Consider the following 24,825-nt stretch of genomic DNA (forward strand, 5'->3'; position numbering starts at 1 on the left):
AATTAAAATTAGTTTTATAATTTGGAATAAATCTGATGCAGTGTATAAATATTAGAACACTATTTTTTAATTTATAGAATACATACATTTGCATGCTTTTATACCATCCAGCAATTAAAAGGTTGGTGAACCATTACAGGACATATACATATGGTTTGGCTGTCTTATTGACTAAAATATATTTTTCTTTCTTTCTTTCTTTCTTTCTTTTTTATATTCTAGGGTAGTTGGCTGATCTGTTTGCTGCTGACTAGGCTTTATCCTTCCAATAGTCAATATGAGTAGGATGGACAGGGAAGAATTTGGGGAGGCTGGCGAGTTCCTCCGGAAAAGTTATGAGGAGATGATGAAATATCAGACTATGGCATTTGATGGTAAGACCACTTTTTTTTTTGCGTCAAAAGGACTTCAATGCCACGATCCATTTCTAATATTGCTTCCTGGGTAGAAGGATTCTGCATCTTTTTTAAAATCCATTTAAAATATTGAAGCAGATTATAGCCATAGAGACTGAGGCAACTAGATTAACAGTGAAACAATTCTGCTTAAACAGCTATTTTCCTTAGTTATTTTGGTTGTAATGGAAAGTGCAGTAAAGTGCAGTAAAATCCATCTTTATGTTATGTTGATGATCTGTCTGTTACTATGCTATAATTATGTGAATTGTGAAGTGTCTGGTTTAGCATTTACTTGCTTTTAAATTATATTTAGGAAAACATTCATTTAGGATGGTTTATAAACAGGTTTATAATTGCCATGCATGAGTTCAAATTGATAATCAACCATTCAGAAATAGGTACCTGTGATTTGCATTTATCACAGCAACTACAGGACAACTCAAATGTATATATTAAGCAAGTGCAAGAAGTATGAAATGGAATTTCTTGCTTCCTAAAATATTAAAAATATTTCATGAAATTGAGAAACATATAATCAAAGAATTAGACCCTTCAAATTCAATTTGTATGCATGATACAGGAATCCAAATAAAGAATCCCTTACGATAGTTGTTTAGCCTCAAAATATATTGTTAAGGAAGTTGTTAAACATCCAACAGATAAGAATTTATAGTAGGGATGAATACTAGATTCTTTACATATACCTTTCTACCCTGACATTATCATATGAAACAGCAGTTACCTTATTGCATTGCCACTTAAAGAAGTGACCTGGCTGGCTTATATTACAATAAATAGCAAGAGTTATACATAAGAAAAGGAGGAAAATCATGCTATTGTTCATTCCCAAATTTTCCATTTGATTGGTTCTTAAAGGGAAACATATCATATACAAATTTAAAAAAAGAAATGGATAAATATTCCTGGATAAATTTTAGGAAAGCTTGCTATCTTTGGACATCTCTTGAAGCTGTGATTAGAAATTGGGTGAATGGGCTATTTAGAAATTTCCATTTTGCAAAATTCTCTGCAATCATACATGCAGCCTGTTTAAGTCCCATTGAAGTAAATAGAATTAATGCACTCTAAATATATTCAGGATTGCAATCAGTGCCCATACACTTTTTATACAAGCAAATGCATGTTTGCTTTTTGTCAAATATGGAAAATGATCTTTCAGATATTGCTGGTGGATGAGAAATACAGAAAGAGCATGCTTTTAATTGCCTTAAAGGACATTTTCCTCTTGACTAGATTCTAATATTGCTCACCATTGACTTCAATTGCTGGTATTATACAGAATTTTATATATAGAAAGCCACACGCTTCTTTCTGATAGAGATGAAAGAATGCTAAACACTTAAGTTACTACAAAATTAGACCCTAAGATTATTGAATATTTTACCCAATCTTCATTATATAGCCAAATCTTCATTTTTTGCAATTATTTTTTTAAAATCTAATATATCTATATTTTGAGCAGACAATGATTAATCAAAATATTGTAATTCAAAAATGTGCAGCGACTTTTAATTTCCAAAGTTTTAAAAATTATTAATTTTAATTCTAGACAGAATTATAATATTAATAACAGAAATATCAATTCCAAAATTAATAGGAATAAATTAAACATAAATAAATATTCAAATCACAGCATTTCCTCCATTTAGTAACTGAAGAATTAAAGGAACAAGAATAACATTATGCAAAATATTTCTAGATCATAAAATAATTTTGTATGGTATCTGCATCATCTAATATCTATTTGTACAACCTTTTTAAAAATTGTTTATGTTCTTCTTATCTCTCTGTTCATAAAGGAAAGAAAAGAGCCTGGATTCCAGATGAGAAGGAGGCTTTTATTGAAATTGAAATTAAAGAATCCTCTGGTGGCAAAGTCACAGTGGAAACCAAAGATAAAAAGGTAAAAAAAAATCCAACATACCAAATAATAGCCAAATAGGAAACTAAAAAGGAAAGTTACATTTGCTCAACATTGTGCAGAGGAGATGAAAAAAGGAGAATGCATCTAAACATGGCATACAGTCTAAAATTATGATTTTGCTGATTATGAATTTGTTTAAAAAGGATTCAGTGGGAAAAGTATCCTTTGTTATTTGATGTTCTTACATTGGGAATGTAGAGTTGTCATTGAATAGATCAAGGTGCATTTGAAATGTTTCACCTGTATAGCACTATTATTCAAAATATTAAAAGTAAAGTAAAGCTTTCCCAGTTTAGTCATGTCCGATTCTAAGGCATGATGCTGATCTCTATTTCACCGAAGGAGCCAACTACCCTTTCCCCCCCCAAATAAGACCTCCCTGGATAATAAGCCCAATTGGGTTTTTGGGCCCTCCCCTGAAAATAAGTCCTCCCCCATCGCATCCCCTCTACACATGTATAAATTTGAAAAGAAGTCCTATAAGAAAAGGTATTAAAAGGATGAAACTACAACTCCCTCATTTTAACAATTACAGCAAGATTATACAGGCATACTATGTTGTATTTTTCATACATCTGCTACAATGAATTTGATTTTTCTAATGTCAAGAAAGGCTAGAAAAACAATATGCTATGCTTTCTTCTCAATTCTGTTAGGTTTATCTAATTATATGGAAAAAGCTATCACCTAAGCTGCATGTATTTGGCATGCTAAATTTATTTATTTATTTATCAAATTTATTGGCCACCCATCTTACCATAAAGTAACTCTGGGAAGCTGACAGTTACATATAAGCTAAAAAACCAAAAGTTAAAAACAAACATTAAAACCAAAGATACATGGGGAGGGTGGGGGCGGAGTTGGGGGAGAATTGTGATCTGCTTGTTTTTACCCAACCACCTCCATTGCACTGTTCCTCCACTGGAGCCCCAAGCCAATTGCCAAAGTCACATCATTAGACCCTTACAGATAGGTAGGAGGGTAGGGGCAAACCTTACATTGGTGGGGACAAGATATTCCAGATAAATGATATATTAAAACAAGCAATTATATTTTCTAAATTTGCATTTCTAGCATCAAAATACTTGTATAAAAATATGTTATATTTTGTTCTGTATAAGTGCTGCTCTTACTTAGAATAGGAATATTATTAATTGGAAAATTTTCCATTTTTTTCTTTTTAAAGCAACATTATTCAAGTTTCATTATTTCTAACTTTTGTCTAATAATTAAAAGAGCTTCTCAAATGGATAAGCAAGCAAAGATAATGATAATGTATGACTATTTCTCAGGGGTGAAATGCTACTGTTTGGACCAGTATTCCCGAACCGGTAGTAAAAAATGCTACTGGTTTGGGTAAACTGATATTTCTGATGATCAGCTGGGTGACAATCAGCTGTGATGCATGATTTATATTAAGCTAGAATCGTCAGATTTCCTGATTTCTAACTAATCTAAATCGCGTGACACAGCGGATCCTCCCTTGCTGTTCTACTTACCTGTGCAGACTCAGAATGCTTCAAAATGTTCCTTTTTTAGTGGTGCGCGGGAGCACCTCAGATGCACATGTGCGCAAAGCATGCATGCATGCACGAAGCCCATGCTCGGTAGCAGACTCACTGAACTGGTAGAAGACTTCAGAAGATTACACCGCTGCTATTTCTCCTCTCTTATAGCAGAGATATATAAATACAGGGCCTAAACTTTGCCTCAGAGTTACCTTCTCAACCTCTGCTCCTACTTTGGTGTCTTAATTGTTTGAAATTAAATCTCCCTCAAGAAGAAAGATTGAGAGTCATTAATAATTAAACAATTGTTAACTCCAGGCTTGCAGCATGTATAAGGAAGAAACATTTATAAATATGTTTTGTATGAATAAGTATGAAATTTAATTGATGAAGTAAATTAATGGGTTAAATGGATATAAGAGAAAAAAGAGTTCTGAAGTAAAATATGTCTTTCAGATGAGAGGTGATGTGGACCACATACAGATATTCTTCATTGTAAGACTAAATGGAGGAAATGCTCTTTTAGAACTTTTAATATTTTAGTTTCAATTCTTACCTGCCTTATGTATTTTAGATGAACAAATGATACTTTGAAATAACTACCTGCGTAAGGTATTTTCTACTCTGAAATATGAGGCACATGCAGCAATGTCTTTGCTGATCTTAATGGTTGCCCAGGTCTATAAGAGGGAAGGTCATCTAGCAGGGGTCTTTGGGATTTAGATGTCAAAAGTAAAAGTTGAATCCTCTTTTAGTTTTAAGATAAACTTACAAAGCTGTTTGGTGGCGGAAGCTTTCTAGGATTTCAGAAAGTGTTTTCATAGCCCTTTCTGGAGATGCCAGGGATTTAACTGGAGACCTAGATGCAAAGCTGATAAGCTGCTGAGGAACAATAAAATGTTCTGCTAACGTGTTAGTTTCTAGTATCTTAATAAGTCATCCAGATCAAAGAACGCTAGATTATTCATTTATTTAAAAGCAAGTAAATAAATATAAGATGTATAAACCTCTCTCCCTAGCTATGTGCATCTGAGTTCCTAACTATGTTTTTAACTACTAGACATTCTGTCTTGTTAAGCTACTACTGACAAGACTGTTTTCTTTTCATAAGAGTAGCAACATTTCTTAAATACAATTCATTCTAATCAGACACAGATATGTAATATGATAGTTATTCTAGTTCTTGGATTTATAGAATTATATACTTCAGCTGTTTATCTAAATATCACCAAACCCTCCTGTTTGAAACTCTGCAGAATATTATTTTGTTTGGGTTATATTTATCCACACAAAGCCACAATGGCAGCAGCCACATTATATCATGGGAGTGACTGCACTGTAATTCAGGAGCTATGGCAAGGTTTGACTACTCAGTTCTTTAAGAATCTGATCCTGAAAGTCAATGGGAGTTACTCCCATGTAAACTGATATAGGATTGGGTTGCTAGTGGATTCCTCATCAATTACTACTCTGCCTTCAAATATTTCCAATCTAGCATTGAGGGATATAAAATTAATATAAAACAATTCTTTGAATGGAACTAACTTTATAAGGAGGCAAGCTTCCTATAAGAAGAGGGTGAAATATTGACTTGGAAAAGATTCAATGGCTAAAGCTTCTTCTCTTTCATGAAATATAGCTCTCAGTAGTACTTTAATTCATATTGGATTAATGATGATAAATAACAAATATTTTCTTGAAAAATTTAAAGAAGGAAACCCCAATTTTCCCAAGATGATGTTTTGTGACCAAATACTTAAATTAACATATATTTTTGTTAACTTTTTGTCAAGCCTTTATTAAATGAAACACAGGAATATTTAGGACCTACCTTTATTAAAGCCCATGACACTGAAAAAGGAATCTTAAGAACCAAGCTTCAAACAAAATTATATATGTATAAAGTGCATTGCCCCTGAGGCAGGGATGAAATTCAGCAGGTTCTGACAAGTTCTGGAGAATGGGTAGCGGAAATTTTGAGTTCGGAGAACCGGCAAATACCACCTCTGCCTGGCCCCAGGAGTTCCCCACTCCTGGGAATGGGGATTTTGCAGTATCCTTCCCCTGCCACGCCCACCAAGCCACGCCCACAGAACCAGTAGTAAAAAAAAAAAAGAATTTTACCACTGCCCTGAGGGTACTCCCTCAGAGAGCCTTCCAGGCAAGGAGCATTTCAAGCGAACAATATAGGGACTGAATTCCATTTCACATGCAGAAACCCAGCCTGACATCCCCCTTGTTAGAGTCTGCAGAAATATGCAGAACCTTTCTTTCTCTGATACCCAAACTCAGTGTTATAGTGGAAAAAGAAAAATGAGAGGATCTCAAAGTAGCCTTGGCAGAATGAGACAATATTTAATCCATTGGATCAAAAGCATATCCATTTCCAAAGCAAGCCTTAACACGGGGAGAGATTTAAGCCACCACCTCACAACAAAACAATGCATTGCCCTCACTTCTATAGTCTGGCCTAGGAAAAATAATACTGTGGTTGAAAGTTCCAAGCAAGTGGAAAAACTGTCCTGTTGGGCAAATATATTTTGAAAAGTTATGCCTATGTATTTGATAGAAAGTTTTAACAAGATAAAAGCAATACAAATATTAGAAAAAAAGAAAATAAATAATAGTGAATAAGTAATAAAAAGAAGCAGAAAAAATTGTTAAGATTAGTATATTATTATAACATATTATTAAGCTTGTGATCTTTTTGATAGTGTAGTTAGTGATTTTTCTCTAATCAAATGTTAATTTTGCCATCTTTGCTAGTTCTATCATCTTCACTAACCATTCTGCTGTTGTGGGTATTTCAGAATCTTTGGGTTTTTGCAGATATTATAGTCTATCTGCATTTCTTTCTAGAATCAAAAAATTCTTACAGTGTATATATTTTTAAATGCATAGCCTATTTATACACTATTTTGTGTAATTATGAGTTAACATAATACAGTCTTCAACATATATGAATCCTGGAAACATTTTTGTTAGTTTATGTATGTTTTACTCAATCTCACTTTATCTGGATATTTAGGAATCTTAGACAGTGCCCAGCAACAACAGATATGAATCTGGTATCCAATGGTATCCACAGCTAGAGCCAAGGAAACTTAGAATGATGCAAGCACTATCACAAGTCCTCCTCTTTTTCTAGATGGATTGTGACAAGGGCTAGATTTAAACCACTACCTTATGGTGTAGAGTCTGCTTTAATCTGCTCCATGAACAAAGTTCAGCTGAATTTCTGAGATCCATAAATTCCACCACTTTGTTCGTTTATTGTAATAGCATATCATATCAATATGAAATGTTGATATTTTCCTTGAACACTGAGATTCCATAATATTTACAATAAGAAATGTTTGGCCAATAAAGAATTCTGTTCTGTTATGTACTGTTCCATTTTGGTTCTTTTTTAAATCTAATTTGCTGTTATATTTTCTAACTAGCTTACTTTCTGCTCTTGTTTAATAACTGATGTTTTGTTAGCTATTAAAATTTAGGTTGTTAGTACTATGTAAGGATTGAGAATCATTGACGAATTATTCTTTAGTTGAAAGTTTCCAAGGTAGTGTAAGGACCCAATAAAAACCCCAATAGAAATAGTAAAGACAATGCTGAAATTTATCATAATAAGAAATAAATGACAAAATGTTATAATATTTTAATAAATAGGTTTGTGGATTAGAGCCTACTTCATCAATTAATAGCCTCATTGTCATGTAAGTTATGTGATTTAACAGCTGCATGCTAGATCTTTAAGGATTATCTTTGAGCTTATGGATCGTACATAAACAAGATAGGTTTCATCAAACAATTTGTTTAATTCCTCTAGACTCTTGTGGTTAAAGAAGATGATGTTCAACCTATGAATCCTCCAAAGTTTGACATGATTGAAGATATGGCTATGTTAACTCATCTCAATGAGGCTTCAGTGCTGCATAACCTGAAAAGGCGTTACACCAAGTGGATGATCTATGTAAGTTAGAAGGATAAACACTGTTGATTATACTGTATTGAATCCTGTGTGTGAAACAAGTTTTAGATTTATTCATTATACAAATAGTAAGATTGTGTGTTATAAAACTCCCAACTGTTAACTTTAATTTCATTAGAAATAACTATTTTTTAAAAAAATATTACATATTTAAATCCTAGATGAATTTGAAATATGGCACTAGAATTGAAATATTTTCCATTACTTGTTCTTCTTTAAATTACCATATTTTCAGAGTATAAGACACACCTTTTTTCCTCAAAAAAGAGGCTGAAAATCTGGATGCATCTTATACACTGAATACAGCATTTTTTGCCTCCCGAAGCCCTGCTCCTTCACCAAAATGGCTGTCCATACCCTTATGGAGGCTTTCAGAGAGCTCCTGGGGGCTGGGGAGGGAAAATGAGCAAAAAATGGGCTGTTTCAGAGAGCTCCTGAGGGCTGGGGAGGGAAAATGAGCAAAAAATGGGCTGTTTTTTGCTCAATTTGCTCAAAAAACAGCCCATTATTTGCTCAATTTGCCCCCCTCCCCAGTCCCCAGCATTCTATAAGCCTCCATAAAGCTATACATGCAATTTTTTTGATAAAAACTGGGCCCATTTTCACAAAAACTGGTCTGTTTTTTGCTCATTTTGGGGGGGGAAAGCCCCCCCCAAGGCTATTTATGCTTTTTTGGGGGGGGGAAATGGGCCCGTTTTCACAAAAAATGGGCTGCTTTTGGGAGGTTTGCAGAGTGCAAAAACTTTTTATTCTCCCTTTTGGAAAGCTCTTTAACTGATTGATGAGAATTACATTGATCAAGTGCTGTGCCAGCAGAAATAAAGTCTTAGGTGCTGCAGATTGTCAGCGATTTCCTTCTCCAGCACATGGATAAATACACCTGGAAACATCTACCTACCTACCTACTCTCTCTCCCTACTACCTACTGTATCTCTCTCTCTCTCTCTCTCTCTCTCTTTCTCTCTCTCTCTCCCCCTACCTACCTACACTCTCTCTCCCTCCCTACCTACTGTATTTCTCTATATCTATATCTACATCTACATCTACATCTACATCTACATCTACATCTACATCTATATCTATATCTATATCTATCTATATCTATATCTATATATCTGTATCTATTTCTATTTCTCTCTCTCTCTCTCCCTTTTCCTACCTACCTACCTACCTACCTACCTACCTACTCTCTCTCTCCCTCCCTACCTACTGTATTTCTCTCTCTTTCTCTCCCTCTCTATCCCTCTATCTACCTACCTACTTTTAAAAAATTTGCCTCTTCAAAACCTTGGTGCGTCTTATACTCCGAAAAATACATCCTTATCAGGTACATCCTTATCAATAGGGCCAAAAAATGATTTAATGCTGATTCTGAGTTTTAGGGGGCTCTTGAGCAACTTTCTGTCTTTGGACATTTTCCCAGAAAGTACCAACCTTTTCCTTGTTGCTGTCATTGCTACCCCCTCATTTTTGCACCCTCTTTAAGCAAAGGAGATTATAAAAAGAATAGAATAGATAGTATTTTCTCACTTTGTTTATTTGAAGAAACAGATGAACTGAACTAGGAGGTGGAACAGAGAGAATAAAAATCTCTTAAGAGTTGGCAATATGCCCTCTACTGGAGTGTGAGCCTTGCATTTGGTTAATGAACTGTACTACGGTATTTGTGTCAGCCTGGTTTACTCTTCTCATAGCTGTGCTGTTTATTTCTTCTCAGACCTATTCAGGTTTGTTCTGTGTCACCATAAATCCATATAAATGGCTTCCAGTCTATTCAGCTCCTGTTGTAGCAGCTTATAAGGGCAAACGGAGGTCTGAGGTCCCGCCCCACATCTATGCCATTGCAGACAATGCCTATAATGACATGCTGCGCAGTAAGTGTCTAATCCAATTTTTACAAAAATTTGTGGGAAAGGAACTGAACACGTGATTTTAGTTCTATTCTTCACACTTCCCAGTTGGAGTCAATATGAAGGGGATTGCATACCAACAACATATAGAGAGCTGTGAATTTTACACAATATTGCTGTTAAAGAGTTGTTCATCTCGTCATATGTACCTAGCAGATCTAGTTATCTGAAAGTGAAAAATTCAGAAAGAAGAGAAAATGGTTTTTAGAGGTTTCACAGACTTGCATAATAATTTATCTAAAGCAAAAGCATGCAGTGAAGTTCAGCAATTACTTCTGTGACTTTAGAAAATCTGCATTACTTGCCAATACGAAACTAGCTGTTGAATTTTGGGGCTCCCTGTATCACAACCTATACTACTGACACGTTTAGTACAGGTTGTCTTCGACTTACAACAGTTCATTTAGTGACCATTCAAAGTTACAACGGCACTGAAAAAAATGACATGGACATTTTTCACACTTACGACCATTGCAGCATCCCCATGGTCATGTGATCAATATTTAGATGCTTGGCAACTGACTCATATTTTTGATGGTTGCAGTGTCCCAGGGTCATGTGATCACCTTTTATGACCTTCTGAACAAGCAAAGTTAATGGGGAAACCAGATTCACTTAACGACCGTGTTACTAACTTAGGAACTGCAATGATTCACTTAACAAGTGTGGCATGGAAGGTCGTAAAATGTGTCCAAATTCATGTAACAAATAACTCACTTAACAACATAAATTTTGGGCTGAATTGTGGTCATACTGTATTTTAGGTACAGCACCTGATACAAAGGTTCAGTGCATCTCTCCCTGTGTGTATCTCTCTGTCTCTGTCTCTGCGTCTCTGTCTCTCTCTGTCTCTCTGTCTATCTCTCTGTCTCTTTCTCTCTCTTCTATCTCTGTCTCTGTCTCTCTTTCTTTTTCTTGTATGTGTGTGTGTTGAAATCTTCATCTTAATTTCTATGGTGAACACAAAAAGTCTGCATAAGGACAGTTTTTTATGAGTCCATCTGAATAGCTATTAAAATATGACCATACAAATGAGTGTATTAGACAGGACAATGAGTCTAACCTCAGATTCATAGCTGGAATCAGAAAGTTAAAAAAGAAGGACATCAGTTTGACTATGAATGGGCTATTGTTAATGATACAAACTCTAAAAAGAATGACTTGAACCTTACTTTTTTTTTTACCTTACAGATCGAGAGAATCAGTCTATGCTTATCACGTAAGTGCTATCTGTTATCTGTGCAATCGATATCTCATTTGTATGTGCTTTTGAGTTAAGTTCTTTTTGTCCTGTGGTTTCTATATGAATCAATTCTAGGTAGATCAAGTTTACCATATTATCCTGTTGAAAAAGGAAAGCTGAATTGTTTGGGCAGGCTGCACAATCTTTGAGGAACATAATGATCTCTTCCTGCAACTCCCTATCCTCTTTCAGTTTGTTATCTCAGATTTTCTGGCTATTATATGTCAGTGAACAGCTGCTACTATTGTCTCAGGGGGTATACAGCCAACCAAAAGTGGGACAGTAAATAACTCAGTGTGAATGGTTGATCATCCTTCCTGTGTGCATCATTTGTTTTGAGGGCACCAGGTCATTTAGGTATTCTGGGAAAGCATTTTCTGTGAAAACCCCAATTAAGCCAATAAAATTCCATTTATATTATTTCATTCTTCATATTCCACTTGGACATACTGCCAGAAGCATTGTGGTGGTTGATTAGAAAGTACACTATTGGGGAATCTGAACTAGAGCAAGTCCACACAACTTCCCCCCCTCATTAAATAGACCTAGTTCAATGGCCATATCTCACCTGTTGCTTTCATCAACCATGATAAAATACCTTGCAATAATGGAGTACTAGATATGCCTTGGATGTGTGCACATTGGCCTTTCATACATGAACAAGAAGTTAAAAATCAAAACTAATGTTAGATACCAGATCAAACTTACAGAGGAAATAGCTGAAGAGATTAAGTATCAGTGGACATTTATGAAAGGGATTAATAAAAATAATTGTATAATAAGCTACAAGTAGACTATGAATGACCACAATTTGTAGATAGGAGAATGTCATTTTAAGAGATCGGAGTATGGGTACAGAAAGTCTATGAGACTAGTAGCATAAAATGGAAAGAATAAGAAATCAAAGCTGGAGAAAGAAAAGTGGGCAGTGTTCTGTCCTAAGCATAGTACACAAAATTATCTGCTACAACATCCTACCTGTCAAAGACTACTTCAGCATCAACTGCAATAATACATGGGCAAATAATAGATAACAAACTCAAGGTAAACCGCTCCAAACTCAATTGCAGAAAATATGACTTCAGCAACAGAATGGTCAATGCCAGGACTGCACTATCCAACTGTTGTTACATCCTCAAACCCCCATAACTTTAAGCTTAAACTGTCTAGTGTGGACCTCACTCCTTTCCTAAGAGGTCTGTAAGGGGGCATGCATAAGCACACCAGCGTGTCTACCGTCCCTGTCCTATTGTCCCCATTTATTTGTACCCATTTCCTGTGTTCATGTCTATGTTTATACTTATACCTGTTATCTCGTACATATTTGACAAACTAAATAAAAAAAAATACAATAAGTTATGAGAAAGGGGGGTCCTGGGAGAAATTAGGCTAAGCCCTATTTGTAAAAAGAAAGAAAGGGAAGAAGTATTAACTGAAGTAGCCATGATGATGCTATAAAAAGCTTAATCTGCTCCTCCCCCTCCCCAAGCTTCTAGCCTTGGCCATGGCCTAATTAGGTAAAGCAGGGGCTGAAAGCTTGAGATGTTTGGCTCTAGGCCTGCAGAGACCTCACTCCTACCCCCACCTTAGTATAGCTCTTTGTGTGCTGGGATTACAATGGAAGGACAGCTAACTTTAGGCATGAAATCAATGCCAGGCCAGTGCCATTGAACTTTATTGATAGCATGGAAGACGATCCCAGCCTAAATGAAAAAAAAGATTTAATATCCTGCTGAGCTTGAATTCCTTTCTTTGGAGAAGTTAGTTTTACGTGTGGCTGAACTAACGTTTCATAGTTACCTCTTGAAATATAAAGAAACTCTTACAGTTTTACTTTTCATTCCTGAAAGCAATTAAAATAATTTTCTATATGTGAAAAGTGTGAAGTCGTTTTGTGTAGAACAGCAAAGGAAGTGGAATCTTATGAACTTCTGCACTTCCTTCTATTTTAACACCAATGGATGATTAAACAGTTTGTATCCTAACTTTTACTTTCTGGAAGAATGCTAAAATACAGGCTGAGTCAATCTTGTCCATTTAGTCAACAGTTCCTGGGAAGGGATGGGGATGAGAAAGGGAAGACTCATATAAATGATGCCACCTTGTTTCCTCTTGCTAATAAATAGGTTCCAATGCAGAGTTTATCTAGAACAGGGGTATCAAACTCACAGCATCATGTTTTCATCATGTTACGTATTGCCACTTCCCCCCCTTCACTAAAATGGAGGTGGACGTGGCCAGTCTGTGACACATCTGGCCAACAGCCCACCAGTTTGACACCCCTAATCTAGAACTATGTACTGCAGAAGCTCTGAAGATGCGGTTTTTCCAGAATCTCTTAGTGCAGAATGTTAAGAGCATGTAATCTTCAAGGCTGTAGTCTCTTCAGATGTTCCAGATGCATATAGAATGCATACATACATGTAGAAGCTTATAAATGCATTTAACTTGATCTTTCCCAACTTGCCAGATATATTGAAATGGTATCTCTCAGAAATACCAATCAACTCAAGACCAAGTCTTTGTTGTACAACAAATATTTGGATGTAATCAGTAGCAGTTTCTTTGGTTTCTAATGTTATGTTCAATTTGTATGAAAAAGGTCAAATAATATTATGCTTAGCATATTGATACCCTAAATTGTAAATAATACTGATAGGAAAAAAAATCCAATCAGTTGAGGAACATGCTGCTTAGGAATCTGGAGAGAGGAAATTATATTTTAACAGATTTCCCTGTGTCTCTCATCCCATACAAAGGTCAGATGCAACCGTTGAACTTAAAACCATATTTTTCAAAGCAGCACATCCTTATTGCAGGCAAAGCAAAGGTCAAGGCAACAGAGGCATCATACTGTCCAATCCCATTATTTTCAGGAGCAAGAAAAAGATAGACTGTTCCCTGTGTGACATTGTTCTTGTTCATCCAGGCACTTTTTGAAATATCTCATAAACACATCCTGTGTCCTGGGTACCACAAAATCCATTCATTAATAAATAGTATTTAAGATTTAGCGGGATGGCTAATATGCTAGCACGTCTTTCTTCACTTTGAACTCTATGGTATATTTCTGGGTGGTTGGGAGTTGACAGGCTGATTGTGGAAGTATGGGAACTTTTTTGGATAATTGCTTCATGCTCTTCATCTGTGTATTTCTATTACTCTAAGCGGAGAATCTGGTGCTGGTAAGACTGTAAACACCAAGCGAGTCATTCAATACTTTGCCATTGTCGCAGCCCTGGGTGACTCTCCGGGCAAGAAAGGAGTAAGGCCTTTATTTGCAAAAAATGTTTTTCTCTTTTCTTTTGTTCATTTTTCTTTTGTTTCATTTTGGACTTCTTTTATGTTTGGCAGTGTGTTGGACATGGCCTTTTCTTTTGTTTTGAAACGAGCAAGGCTTGAAAAAATTGCTTTTGGGGAAATTTTCATGAAAAAGTTGATGAGGCAGTGGTTGCTTCAAGGATTTTTTAAAAAAATGACCAGTGTGTTTCCCTTCCCTCCCTTACTTTTATTTTCAAAAAAGGAGGGCATGTTCCCCAAAGCAGTCTTGTAACTCTTTCTTTTAAGCCTTGCTTTTTGTGAGTTCCCTCTCCCGATTATCTCTCTTGTTCCTTTTTATTCTTTTTCATCTTGTATCCTTCCTTATTCTGTTTCTTCTTCATCTTGCATTTCTTTTTTCTTTTCCTTTTTTCCTTTTTCCTTTTTGAAATATCTCTGCAACTGCTTATTTTCTTCTTGGTACATTTTTTGGGGGACTTTGATTACGTTTTTTTTTTTAAATCACCGATAGTGTTTTCCTTCTTTGGGTTTGTTTTTTAACCTTCTTGCTTCTTGGTGCTGTTCTTTTTATTTATCTAATATATTTAACATTTTTGATGTATTAAATATGTTAGTTTTTATGGAAATTTAATCATTTTGGATTTTATCATCAACAAAATTGGATTGTTTTCATTTTTGATTGGCATTTTCTGTGACTCTAATTTTTGAAATTCTAAATCTGTCTTTTGAAATCTTTTTTATAGCAAGCACCTGCCACTAAAACCGGGGTAAGTTTTTAAATAAGGAACCATTGTAAACTTTAAAAATATTTAAAAAATAAGTATCAAAAACTTGTCTGAAGAGCACGCAATGTGATTATCAAATTTAGAACAGCTTCTAAAAATGTGTGAAGGCTCTCTTTGGCCAGGTAGTTATACTATATAGCAGCCAGTGTGCATAAATTTATTTTCCATGAGGCAAATTTTTGATCTATGAGTAAGGAAAAATATTATCCCTATTTATTTCATAGGGTACACTCGAAGATCAAATCATTGAGGCTAACCCTGCTATGGAAGCTTTTGGCAATGCCAAAACTCTGAGAAATGACAATTCTTCACGGTTTGTAAGTATATTCTAAATCAAAGCAGCAATATATAACACTATATGGTTGTTATGTGTATGCTTTGTTAGTTTGTTGTGTGGTAAAACGATGTGTAACCAACTGTTTCTATACCTGGTTATTTTTTATTATTAAGCATAGTCTGATTATACATTGTTTAAGCTGAAAGGCAGGAATAACAATAATAACAGCAAACAACAACAATACCTAGGCTGCAAAAGATGGCAGCTTAAATATTTAGAAAATGCTAATTTTTTGTAATATAGACAAAGCCTTACTGTGATACATTGGAAAAGAAAGCAGTTTCTTCAGAAAACAAGATTGAAGTGTTAATATATTTTCAATGTAATTGTAAATCTCAGGACACAAAAGGCTATGAAAAAGAGAAGTTCAATCATAGTCTATAGATGTTCTATAGCTAGAAGTTCTATCATAGTTTCAGCACACACCACCTCCACAAGACAGCTAAATGGATGTAAGGAAATCCTCTAATGAGAACGCTTCCTGAAATGCAAATAGCTGTTTTAGGGAGGCCTTTGATTTCTAATAATTGAAAGAAGCAATTTCCCGCCTTTTACAAAATTAACATTGCTTAACATTTCCTATGAATGCCACATACATTGCCCCCTGCCCCCATGTCTATTCATTATATATCAAGTTCACTTTTTGATGTTCTAAGTGATTTACGACGCAATTAGATGCATGAATCCACTCTAGCTAACAAGTCAAAGTTGCAAAATGAGCAATAATAATATTTCAGAAATAATTAATAAAAAGCAAATAAGCTTTTTGCTTAAAACTATAAGATAACATGAGCTTTGCATGTTAGAATCCTTGACATCACTGATGACATGATGATGATGATCAGGCATGCTCCATATAATTATTTATGACGTGAAGAGCTTTTGCAATTTAGAATATGTAATAGAATTGGGTGAATTACTACTCCTAAAATTCTAATTAATATAACTAGTCATTTGCACAATATGTGAGCCCCTTTTATTTCTACGTATTTTAGGGCAAGTTCATCCGTATCCATTTTGGACCATCGGGAAAATTGGCATCTGCTGACATTGACATATGTGAGTAGCCAATCTAGAAGAAAATTGAATAAATTTATGTAGGATGAAGTTATAAATGAGATTACTGAATAAAGAACGAGAGTAGATTTTTTAATTATAATACTGTACATAATAGTGTATAAATGTAAAAAAGAATGACAATTTCCAGATGCCTCTGAATATCAGTTGTTGCACTTCTATTCTATTTATGGGCTTTACAGAATAAACTACCCTCTATTTCTACTGTGGAAACAAACTGCTGGATTGAATAGGTAGTTTGCTTTCACAAAACTCTACTTTTGTTCTTCAAGAGTGATCTTCTATAAAATCCAAGGTTCTCTTTCTTTTGACTACAGTTCCATAAAGTAAAGTAGCCTTGTTGCAATTGAATATTTTGCACTTTGTTTTTAGACTTGTTGGAAAAATCAAGAGTGATTTTCCAGCAGCCAGGAGAAAGGAGTTACCACATTTACTACCAAATCCTTTCTGGAAAGAAGCCAGAACTACAAGGTAATCAGCATTAAAATGGTATGCAAATGAATTTGTTAGCCAGCATGGAAGATACATAGACCAGAACAATTGCAGAGCTATGTTCAGCAGTCAGATAGGCTGCTGTATATCAACAATTGCTATTAGTATCAATAAATCTGCATCTACAACAAAGCTATAACTTCACTTTTCTTCTTGTGAGCACACATGGTTCATTCACATTTATATCCATCTTTTGGGTCATTGTTGGCTCAAAGACTTCTAATTGGCTTCGGAGCTACACAGCAATTTTCAATCCAGAATTTTCCCAATGATGATGCATGCTTATAATTTTCAGAAATTCACTGAAATTCTGCTTGTAATAAATCCATAGAAAGCTGGTGTAACAAATATTTAATCAATAAAATGAATATGTTCAATTATTCATCGCAATGATATAATAATTAAACAATTTTCAGACGACTGTTCATGTTTATCAGTTCAGCGTAGACAGTACTGTCAAATGTCACTTGAAGATTAGATGTTTATGATGACAGTAGACATTAAATAGACAAGATTCAAAAGTTGCTGATCTTATTTTTGTAGGGAAACTAAATTTAAGTTGAATCCACTGCATGTTCCTACTTCTTTTTTCCTTAGTTTTATAGGTAAGATTGAATGAATTCCTATAATATATCCCAAATTATAAATGTTAATCTCTAAATCATTCCATTCCAGATATGCTTTTGGTGTCTTCCAACCCTTACGACTATCACTTCTGTTCACAAGGAGTAACAACTGTGGACAACCTGGATGATGGAGAAGAGCTCATGGGTACAGATGTAAGTATTTTTTCAGCAATAAAGCAAGGTTGTGGAGGTCTTTTTATAAAGTGCTTCAGTGCTATTTACATTACCTAGGTAAAACAGTATAAATACCTTTTATTTTAGTAAAAAGTAAATATTGTGCTTCATATCAATAAAAATAATTTTGTCTAAATTCTCTTGTATATTTTCATATATTGTGGTATATGTTTTCATGGTAGTTAGTCATCCTTAATGGAATAAATTTAAGACTAAAGGCAGATCACCTGAATCAAATCTCTACCAAAAGAGATTTATATTACATATATTTATATTACAAAATGACTCTGGAAAAAATAAGGTCTTCAGCTTATATGCAGATCATGTAACTGATAATATTCCTTCAGTCTCTGCAGTCATAGGGGAAGAGGAATATGGAGTGGTGGAAGAGGAGATTTACAAATGCCAGTGTCTTGAATGAGATAGACTGATTACACAAAAAGAAATATACTATTGAAATAGGATTGTTCCAGAAAAGTCTTTGTTAAAACTATTTGGCATCAGTCATCAAATTCCCAAGTAATCCAAACAACATTACTGATATAAAATCTAATATAGCCAATATAATACATTTTAAAAGGATGTCTTTTAAATTATAAATAATGTGCATTCAGCAGGTTCTGATCAATTCTGGAGAACCGGTAACGGAAATTTTGAGTAGTTCAGAGAACTGAACTGTCAAATACCACATCTGATAGGCCCCGCCCCATCTATTCTCTGCCTCCCACCTGATCGGGAGGGAATGGGGATTTTTCAGTATTCTTCTCCTGCCATGCCCACAAAGCCATGCCATGCCTATGAAGCCACACCCACAGAACCAGTAGTAAAAAAATTTGAATCCCACCACTGATTGTAGTAACCTTAAAGTAGGCTTAAGCACTTCAGATATTTTGCTGGTGTCCTAGTAAATACCCAGTTAATTCATTCTTCATTTTTTTTTACTTCTTAACAGAATGACTTTTTAAAAAAACCCACTGTCTTATCTGGTTCCTTTTTATAGCATGCTATGGACATCCTGGGGTTCAACAATGAAGAGAAGTATGGCTGCTATAAAATAGTAGGTTCCATCATGCACTTTGGCAACATGAAATTCAAACAGAAGCAACGGGAAGAACAGGCAGAGGCTGAAGGCACTGAAAGTAAGCATTTGTGCTGCTGCTTACTAGTAGCTAATTCCGGAGTAGTAGCCATGTTAGTCCGCTGAATTACAAGCAACATATATGTGATGTTTAAAGTGCAGGCTTATCGCCAAACATTGATGTATGTTTATTTTATCTATTTCATTTAATACCTTTCAGCAGGATCGGGGTTAGAAAGGATAGAAAATAGCATTCTAGTAAATATGTGCTTTGTACTAGGTATGTTCCCCACAACACACATTTTATCCAAAGACAGATCCCATCTGTCCACATTCTCATTTTGTGAGAATGCCTACAAGGTCGTTCCATAATTCCAGATGAGTGGAAGACCTCTGTATCTCAATCATTTGGAGATCAAAATAATTGCCATCCGAGGCAGAAGAAAAACAAATAAAATAATGTATGATAAAATGGTCTAAAAATTTGGTTATAATATACAAATGGACCAATATGTAACTGAAAGGACTAAAATTTACTTTGTGTCCCAGCCTTAGTGAGGATTTTTATAACATGGTGTATCATTGGTATTCATCACTATAGATTTGTCTGAATGCATAAAGGAGGTTTGAATCTTTGCTAAAAATGTGACCATGAAGGGCTATTTTAACATGCTTGGACATGTTACTTTTTGCATGAAAAGGAAAAAATGCATTTATGATTTGTGATATTGATGATTGGGGGAAAATTAGATAATAAAAAAGAATGAGCTTTTTTTGTAATTGTAGACTAAGAGAGAATTTTGTAATTCAACTTATATTTGTTACAAAGAAAATCGGAGGCTTCTTTCTATTTCTTTTTATTCTTTTTTTCTTCACTTTTGTTTTTCTCCTTCTTCCTCCCCATCTTTATTGCATTTATTCTTTATAATGGTAGTTTCTATTACTTTTCATGTTTTTGTAAGACCTTCAATAATTTATAAATAAACATAAAATGATTATCATCTGAAAAATAAGGGTCAGCCAGTTTTCCAAAGTGTCATTCCTTCTCCTCCCGTCCACCTTGCTGTGATGTTTCACAGAAAATCACATTTAGCAAAATAAGCAGTTGAGCACCAAGGTATGGGAGATTCAGTGGGAAGCACTTCACTATTAATTCTGGACCATAAAGACTAATTGTCACTTACTTTTAAATAGCTAGATGATAATTCTGATTTGAAAAATTTAAATTTTGGAAACTCTTGTTTCTTTTTAATTTCATTATGTTAAAATTTTGGCATTTGCTCTTGTGCTGCAGGTGCTGATAAAGCCTCTTACCTCATGGGGATCAGCTCAGGTGACCTCATCAAAGGGTTGCTTCATCCAAGAGTGAAAGTTGGAAATGAATATGTCACCAAAGGTCAGACCGTAGATCAGGTAAGCATTTGGGAATTGTACAACTTGGCCATGTGACTCCCGTATACTTATATGATCTTTTAGTTATGGCTCTTAAGCAAAACTTTTCTGCAATGGTAAGAATGAAATAAATAATTATCTTGCTAGCTATCTCAAAGCATATGTTTTAAAGATTTGTTCAGCACAGATTTATTTGCAAAGCAGTGACACAGCGAAGTATGTCAGTATGAATTAAAGGCCTGCTCCAAAATGTGAGGCGACTGCGTCCTCTGTAAGGTACAGTGCATGCTTTGGAGTCCCAGGAGTAGCCTTGTTTGTGAAGGCAACGTCTATAGGCAACCTGAAAAATCCTTGATGCCAAGTCTTTCAAATGTTACAGCTATCTGAACCCTTTGGGAGAGATGCTTCACTCATGTTAAAATGCTTTGTGAAGTTTCTCTTGAAATATTTTTCATAGCTCTGTTATAAACAAAACTACCGTATGTATTAGATATGAACTTTAGAGGTAAAACAGTGGTTCTGATGAATTTTTACTATGTTGCAATTACAGGTGGTGTATGCAGTAGGAGCTTTGGCCAAAGCCACTTACGATCGAATGTTCAAGTGGCTAGTTATGCGTATCAACAAAACCTTGGACACCAAACTAGCCAGGCAATTTTTCATTGGAGTGCTGGATATTGCTGGCTTTGAGATCTTTGATGTAGGTTTGAAAACTGGCCAAGGCAAACACCTTCATATGAAAGCAATTTTATACAATTTTGTATTGGAAAAAGCAACAACTAAATATTATTAACAATGAAATATACAGACCAGCATTGTATACTTGATTGCTTTTTTCTTTCTTTTTTCCTGGGAAGCCTATGTCTGGCAAATTGCAAGGTATAAGGTGAAAATCCACATGCACTTGAATTCTAGAGCACTTCCGCAGATGGTTTGTGTTGTGTAGCACTGTAAGATTTTATGCTGTTGGTTCTGTTCATCAACTACATCTGTTAATTTCTGGTTGAGCTGTAGTACTTTAAACAGTTTCTCCTTTGTTGTACAAAAGAGAGACTCTGTCTGATCTGGTTTTCTATTGGCAGAGACTCTCCTTTCACTCTGACTCCTGGGATGGAGGATGAGAAAATGTAGCTTCTTGTCAAGAGCCTAATTTTAGAGCTCATTAAAAGACAACATGTGGTGGTGCATGTTGTCTTTTTTTTTAGGCCTCCTACAGCTACTAGTGCAGGTGTTTCAAAACTCAATGCACAGATGCTGGCAGCATGAAATAAAAATGTTAACAGGTAACAAATAACTGATTAAACATTTTGTTTATTTATTTTTTAATTCACTTGAGGCATTGCAGATTCATGGCAGCAGCAATGTCAGTGGCATGTGTGCATTTCAAAACAGACAACATGGTGAACAGTCTAAGCATTGTCTTTTTGTATGTGTCTATTTACAAAAGGGGCAAGGCTTGGCTCATTACACTATATTCACCACCATGCCTGATTTTGATCCTGTCCTGTGGATTCTGCCAAATGACAGTGAAACTAATGAAAGGGGATCTTCAGTTTTCTTTGGGGAAATTAGGAATGGAAATCGGAACCATGTGGAAGTGATATTAGAATTGGATCTAGCATTGACTGATTCATATGACTATCTTTTTAATAGCAATAGCACTTAGATTTATATAGAGTGCTTTTACAGCCTTCTCTAAGCGGTTTTACAGAGTCAGAAGATTGCCACCAACAATCTGGGCCTCATTTTACCCACCTCAGAAGGATGGAAGACTGAGTCAGCCTTGAGCCTGCTGAGATTTAAACTGGCAAACTGCAGCTAGCAGTCAGCTGAAGTATTCTGCAGTGATGCACTCTAACCACCGTGCCACCTTGGCTCAGTAAAATACTGTAGTACTGATTTTAATATTTAAATATAGTTATATTAACTTTCAGTGAAGAAAATTCAACAAAGGTTCTGACCATAGGTTGGCAAACTACTGATCAATAGTTCATTTAATTAATTACTTTCACGAAGAGCTACTCAAAGCCATGTATAAAGATCAATAGTTCTACAACATCAGAATGTGGTGTAGATAAAACCTAATATCCTGAAAATATTTTTAAAAAGTCACTGAAATGTTGATAGATTTCAGGAGATTTCACTCAAGATGCCAAAATCTTGGGCGATCTCAGACACTGAGATCTCATAAGATGGCATATATCAAGAGGGGCAATCTTTCAACAGCTAGGAAATACTGTGTTGTTATTGGAAAGAGGTCAAGGCTGCAACAATACAAGGAGCTATGTAAAGTATAAGCAATCTTGAAAACATTTTTTAAGAACGTAGGATAGGTTGGTTTCTCTTTTGTTTTTGAATTTGTGAAAACTTCATTTTAGGACATATACTATAGTTTTATTGTCTTAAAACATCAAATTTCAAAAATTGTGCCATAGAATTTGACAGTACAATTGATAAAATTGTGTGCTTTTTACAAAAATATTAAATATTTCTTTGACAATGTTTATAATTACATTTTTTAGTTTTTGCCATTCTGTTTTATATGTATCAATGGCTTTCTGATATAGGCAGATGAAACACATCCAAGAAAATCAGCAGAGGGTAGTCAACAGTCTTACTATTATAGTCACTTCCATTAATTTACTCATACAATACTGAACACATTGGTATCTGTTTTCTCATCCATAAATATATGTGTGACTAGAATCATGCCTGAAACTGTATAGTTACAAATCAGAAAGTTACTACTGTACATACAAAAAGGACAAAATGCTTTGATGCTTTTCTGAGGGTGCTAACAATGATTATATCTTAGGTAGGCGGTAGAGTCTCAAGTTCCTTTTGTTTCATTTCTTGCCTGCAGTTTAACAGCTTTGAACAGTTATGCATCAACTTCACCAATGAGAAATTGCAACAATTTTTCAACCATCACATGTTTGTTTTGGAACAAGAAGAATACAAGAAAGAAGGAATTGAATGGGTTTTTATTGACTTTGGCTTGGACTTGCAGGCTTGCATTGATCTGATTGAAAAGGTAAAGTTGAGAGATACAATAGCGAGAGCTTTATGAATGTTGCATTATAAAATAAATCAGCTATGTAAAGAGGTATATGACTATGACTATTCTCTTACTTCCGAAAATTTTTCTATATGAACAACAGTGAATTTATCTGGCTAAGCTTTTTTAAAATAGGGCAAAAATATTCACTTTTACCGCCATCCCTCTTCCTCACTATCTTTAAAAAATTTTTTTTAACTGTATTCTAACTTAACTTATTCCAATCACTCTACTGAGGATCTCTTCTTTGCTGTTTTGCTGAAAAAGAATTTTCTTTTTTAGTGCTCTTACAGAGCCATTTTAGGCATTTAATTCCCATTGGTGAATTCCTTATTTACATTTTTTAAGTTTTCAGGGTTCTCCTTTATTTCTAGATCTATCTACAAAGAAAAATATAGCATATAATTTTACAATATCTTTTGAATGAGAAAATAAAGAACATTTCATTGGTCCAATAAAACCAAGATGCTTTGCTCAAGAGTACTACATATTCAGACAGGAAAATTGAAACACTTTAAAAGTAGAATTGAGGCAAAGAAATAACAAATAAACAAAAGAAAGCAAATAGAGATACTTAGAGATGAAAAGAATAATTTCAAAATCAATTTCCTACCATATGATAAAATAGTCTTATGAAAGTTATTTTTAGTGATCCAAATCACCTTAAATATAGATCAGAACTATTGTGATCCTGCCACATGAAGCTGTTTTCAAATGTGTAGAATAGTTCTGCTTGTCAAAATATACACAAATCTGTCCATTGTTCTGAATTTCATACAATCCCTAATTCAGAATAGGCAAAATTAATAATTAATAATGTGTGAATTACTAATTATTTATACTGTGAGCGGTCCACCATTTTGTTGGATTATATATAAGGCCATTTAAGATTGCTACTAAAACATTGATGAATATCCTTTTCTTATAGCCACTTGGTATTCTCTCTATTCTGGAGGAAGAATGTATGTTTCCCAAGGCTTCTGATACGACATTCAAGGCCAAGCTGTATGACAATCACATTGGGAAATCACCCAACTTCCAGAAGCCTCGGCCAGATAAGAGGCGCAAATATGAGGCCCACTTTGAGCTGGTGCATTATGCAGGAGTGGTATGTAATAGTTCCCAACTTCCTACCTTATAAACTTTAAATTAATGTTTACTTTGTTCTGATTCTGTTGTTTTTGGACAATTATCAACAGGTGCCTTATAGTATAATTGGCTGGCTAGATAAGAATAAGGATCCCTTGAATGAGACAGTGGTCGGTGTCTTCCAGAAATCCCAAAATAAGCTGTTAAATAGTTTATATGAAAGCTATGTCAGCTCTTCTACAGGTGAGTTGTTTTGCCATTGCATTTTATATGGCACTGAATATAGTTTATGTGTGAACATAGGAACAGCTGTGCTATATTAATGAAAGGTTTAGTTGATCAAATTTTCAATTTCCAAGAGTCAGGACTTTCCAGGAAACAATCTCTTTTCTCTATATTTCCCTCACAATTTTCTCTATTATATCTAAATTTTGATTTGATAG

General features: G+C 34.8%; 1 protein-coding gene across 1 annotated transcript in view; it reads left to right on the forward strand.

Annotated features, from left to right (window-relative positions):
* The first annotated feature begins 239 nt into the window (after positions 1–239).
* The window catches only part of MYH7B (myosin heavy chain 7B), a 47,550-nt gene continuing 22,964 nt past the window's right edge, over positions 240–24,825 (forward strand). The window contains exons 1-17 of the mRNA XM_032218596.1: positions 240–374; positions 2,219–2,322; positions 7,681–7,824; positions 9,560–9,716; positions 10,944–10,971; positions 14,164–14,260; positions 15,018–15,041; positions 15,284–15,376; positions 16,392–16,455; positions 16,846–16,944; positions 17,641–17,744; positions 18,766–18,904; positions 20,138–20,256; positions 20,786–20,935; positions 23,099–23,269; positions 24,222–24,401; positions 24,493–24,625. Of these exons, the coding sequence (XP_032074487.1) occupies positions 278–374; positions 2,219–2,322; positions 7,681–7,824; positions 9,560–9,716; positions 10,944–10,971; positions 14,164–14,260; positions 15,018–15,041; positions 15,284–15,376; positions 16,392–16,455; positions 16,846–16,944; positions 17,641–17,744; positions 18,766–18,904; positions 20,138–20,256; positions 20,786–20,935; positions 23,099–23,269; positions 24,222–24,401; positions 24,493–24,625 (1,903 nt within the window). The 5' untranslated portion in view covers positions 240–277. The remainder of the gene's footprint in view (positions 375–2,218; positions 2,323–7,680; positions 7,825–9,559; positions 9,717–10,943; positions 10,972–14,163; positions 14,261–15,017; positions 15,042–15,283; positions 15,377–16,391; positions 16,456–16,845; positions 16,945–17,640; positions 17,745–18,765; positions 18,905–20,137; positions 20,257–20,785; positions 20,936–23,098; positions 23,270–24,221; positions 24,402–24,492; positions 24,626–24,825) is intronic.

Source organism: Thamnophis elegans, chromosome 5 (genome assembly GCF_009769535.1).
Source record: "Thamnophis elegans isolate rThaEle1 chromosome 5, rThaEle1.pri, whole genome shotgun sequence".
Lineage (NCBI taxonomy): Eukaryota > Metazoa > Chordata > Lepidosauria > Squamata > Colubridae > Thamnophis > Thamnophis elegans.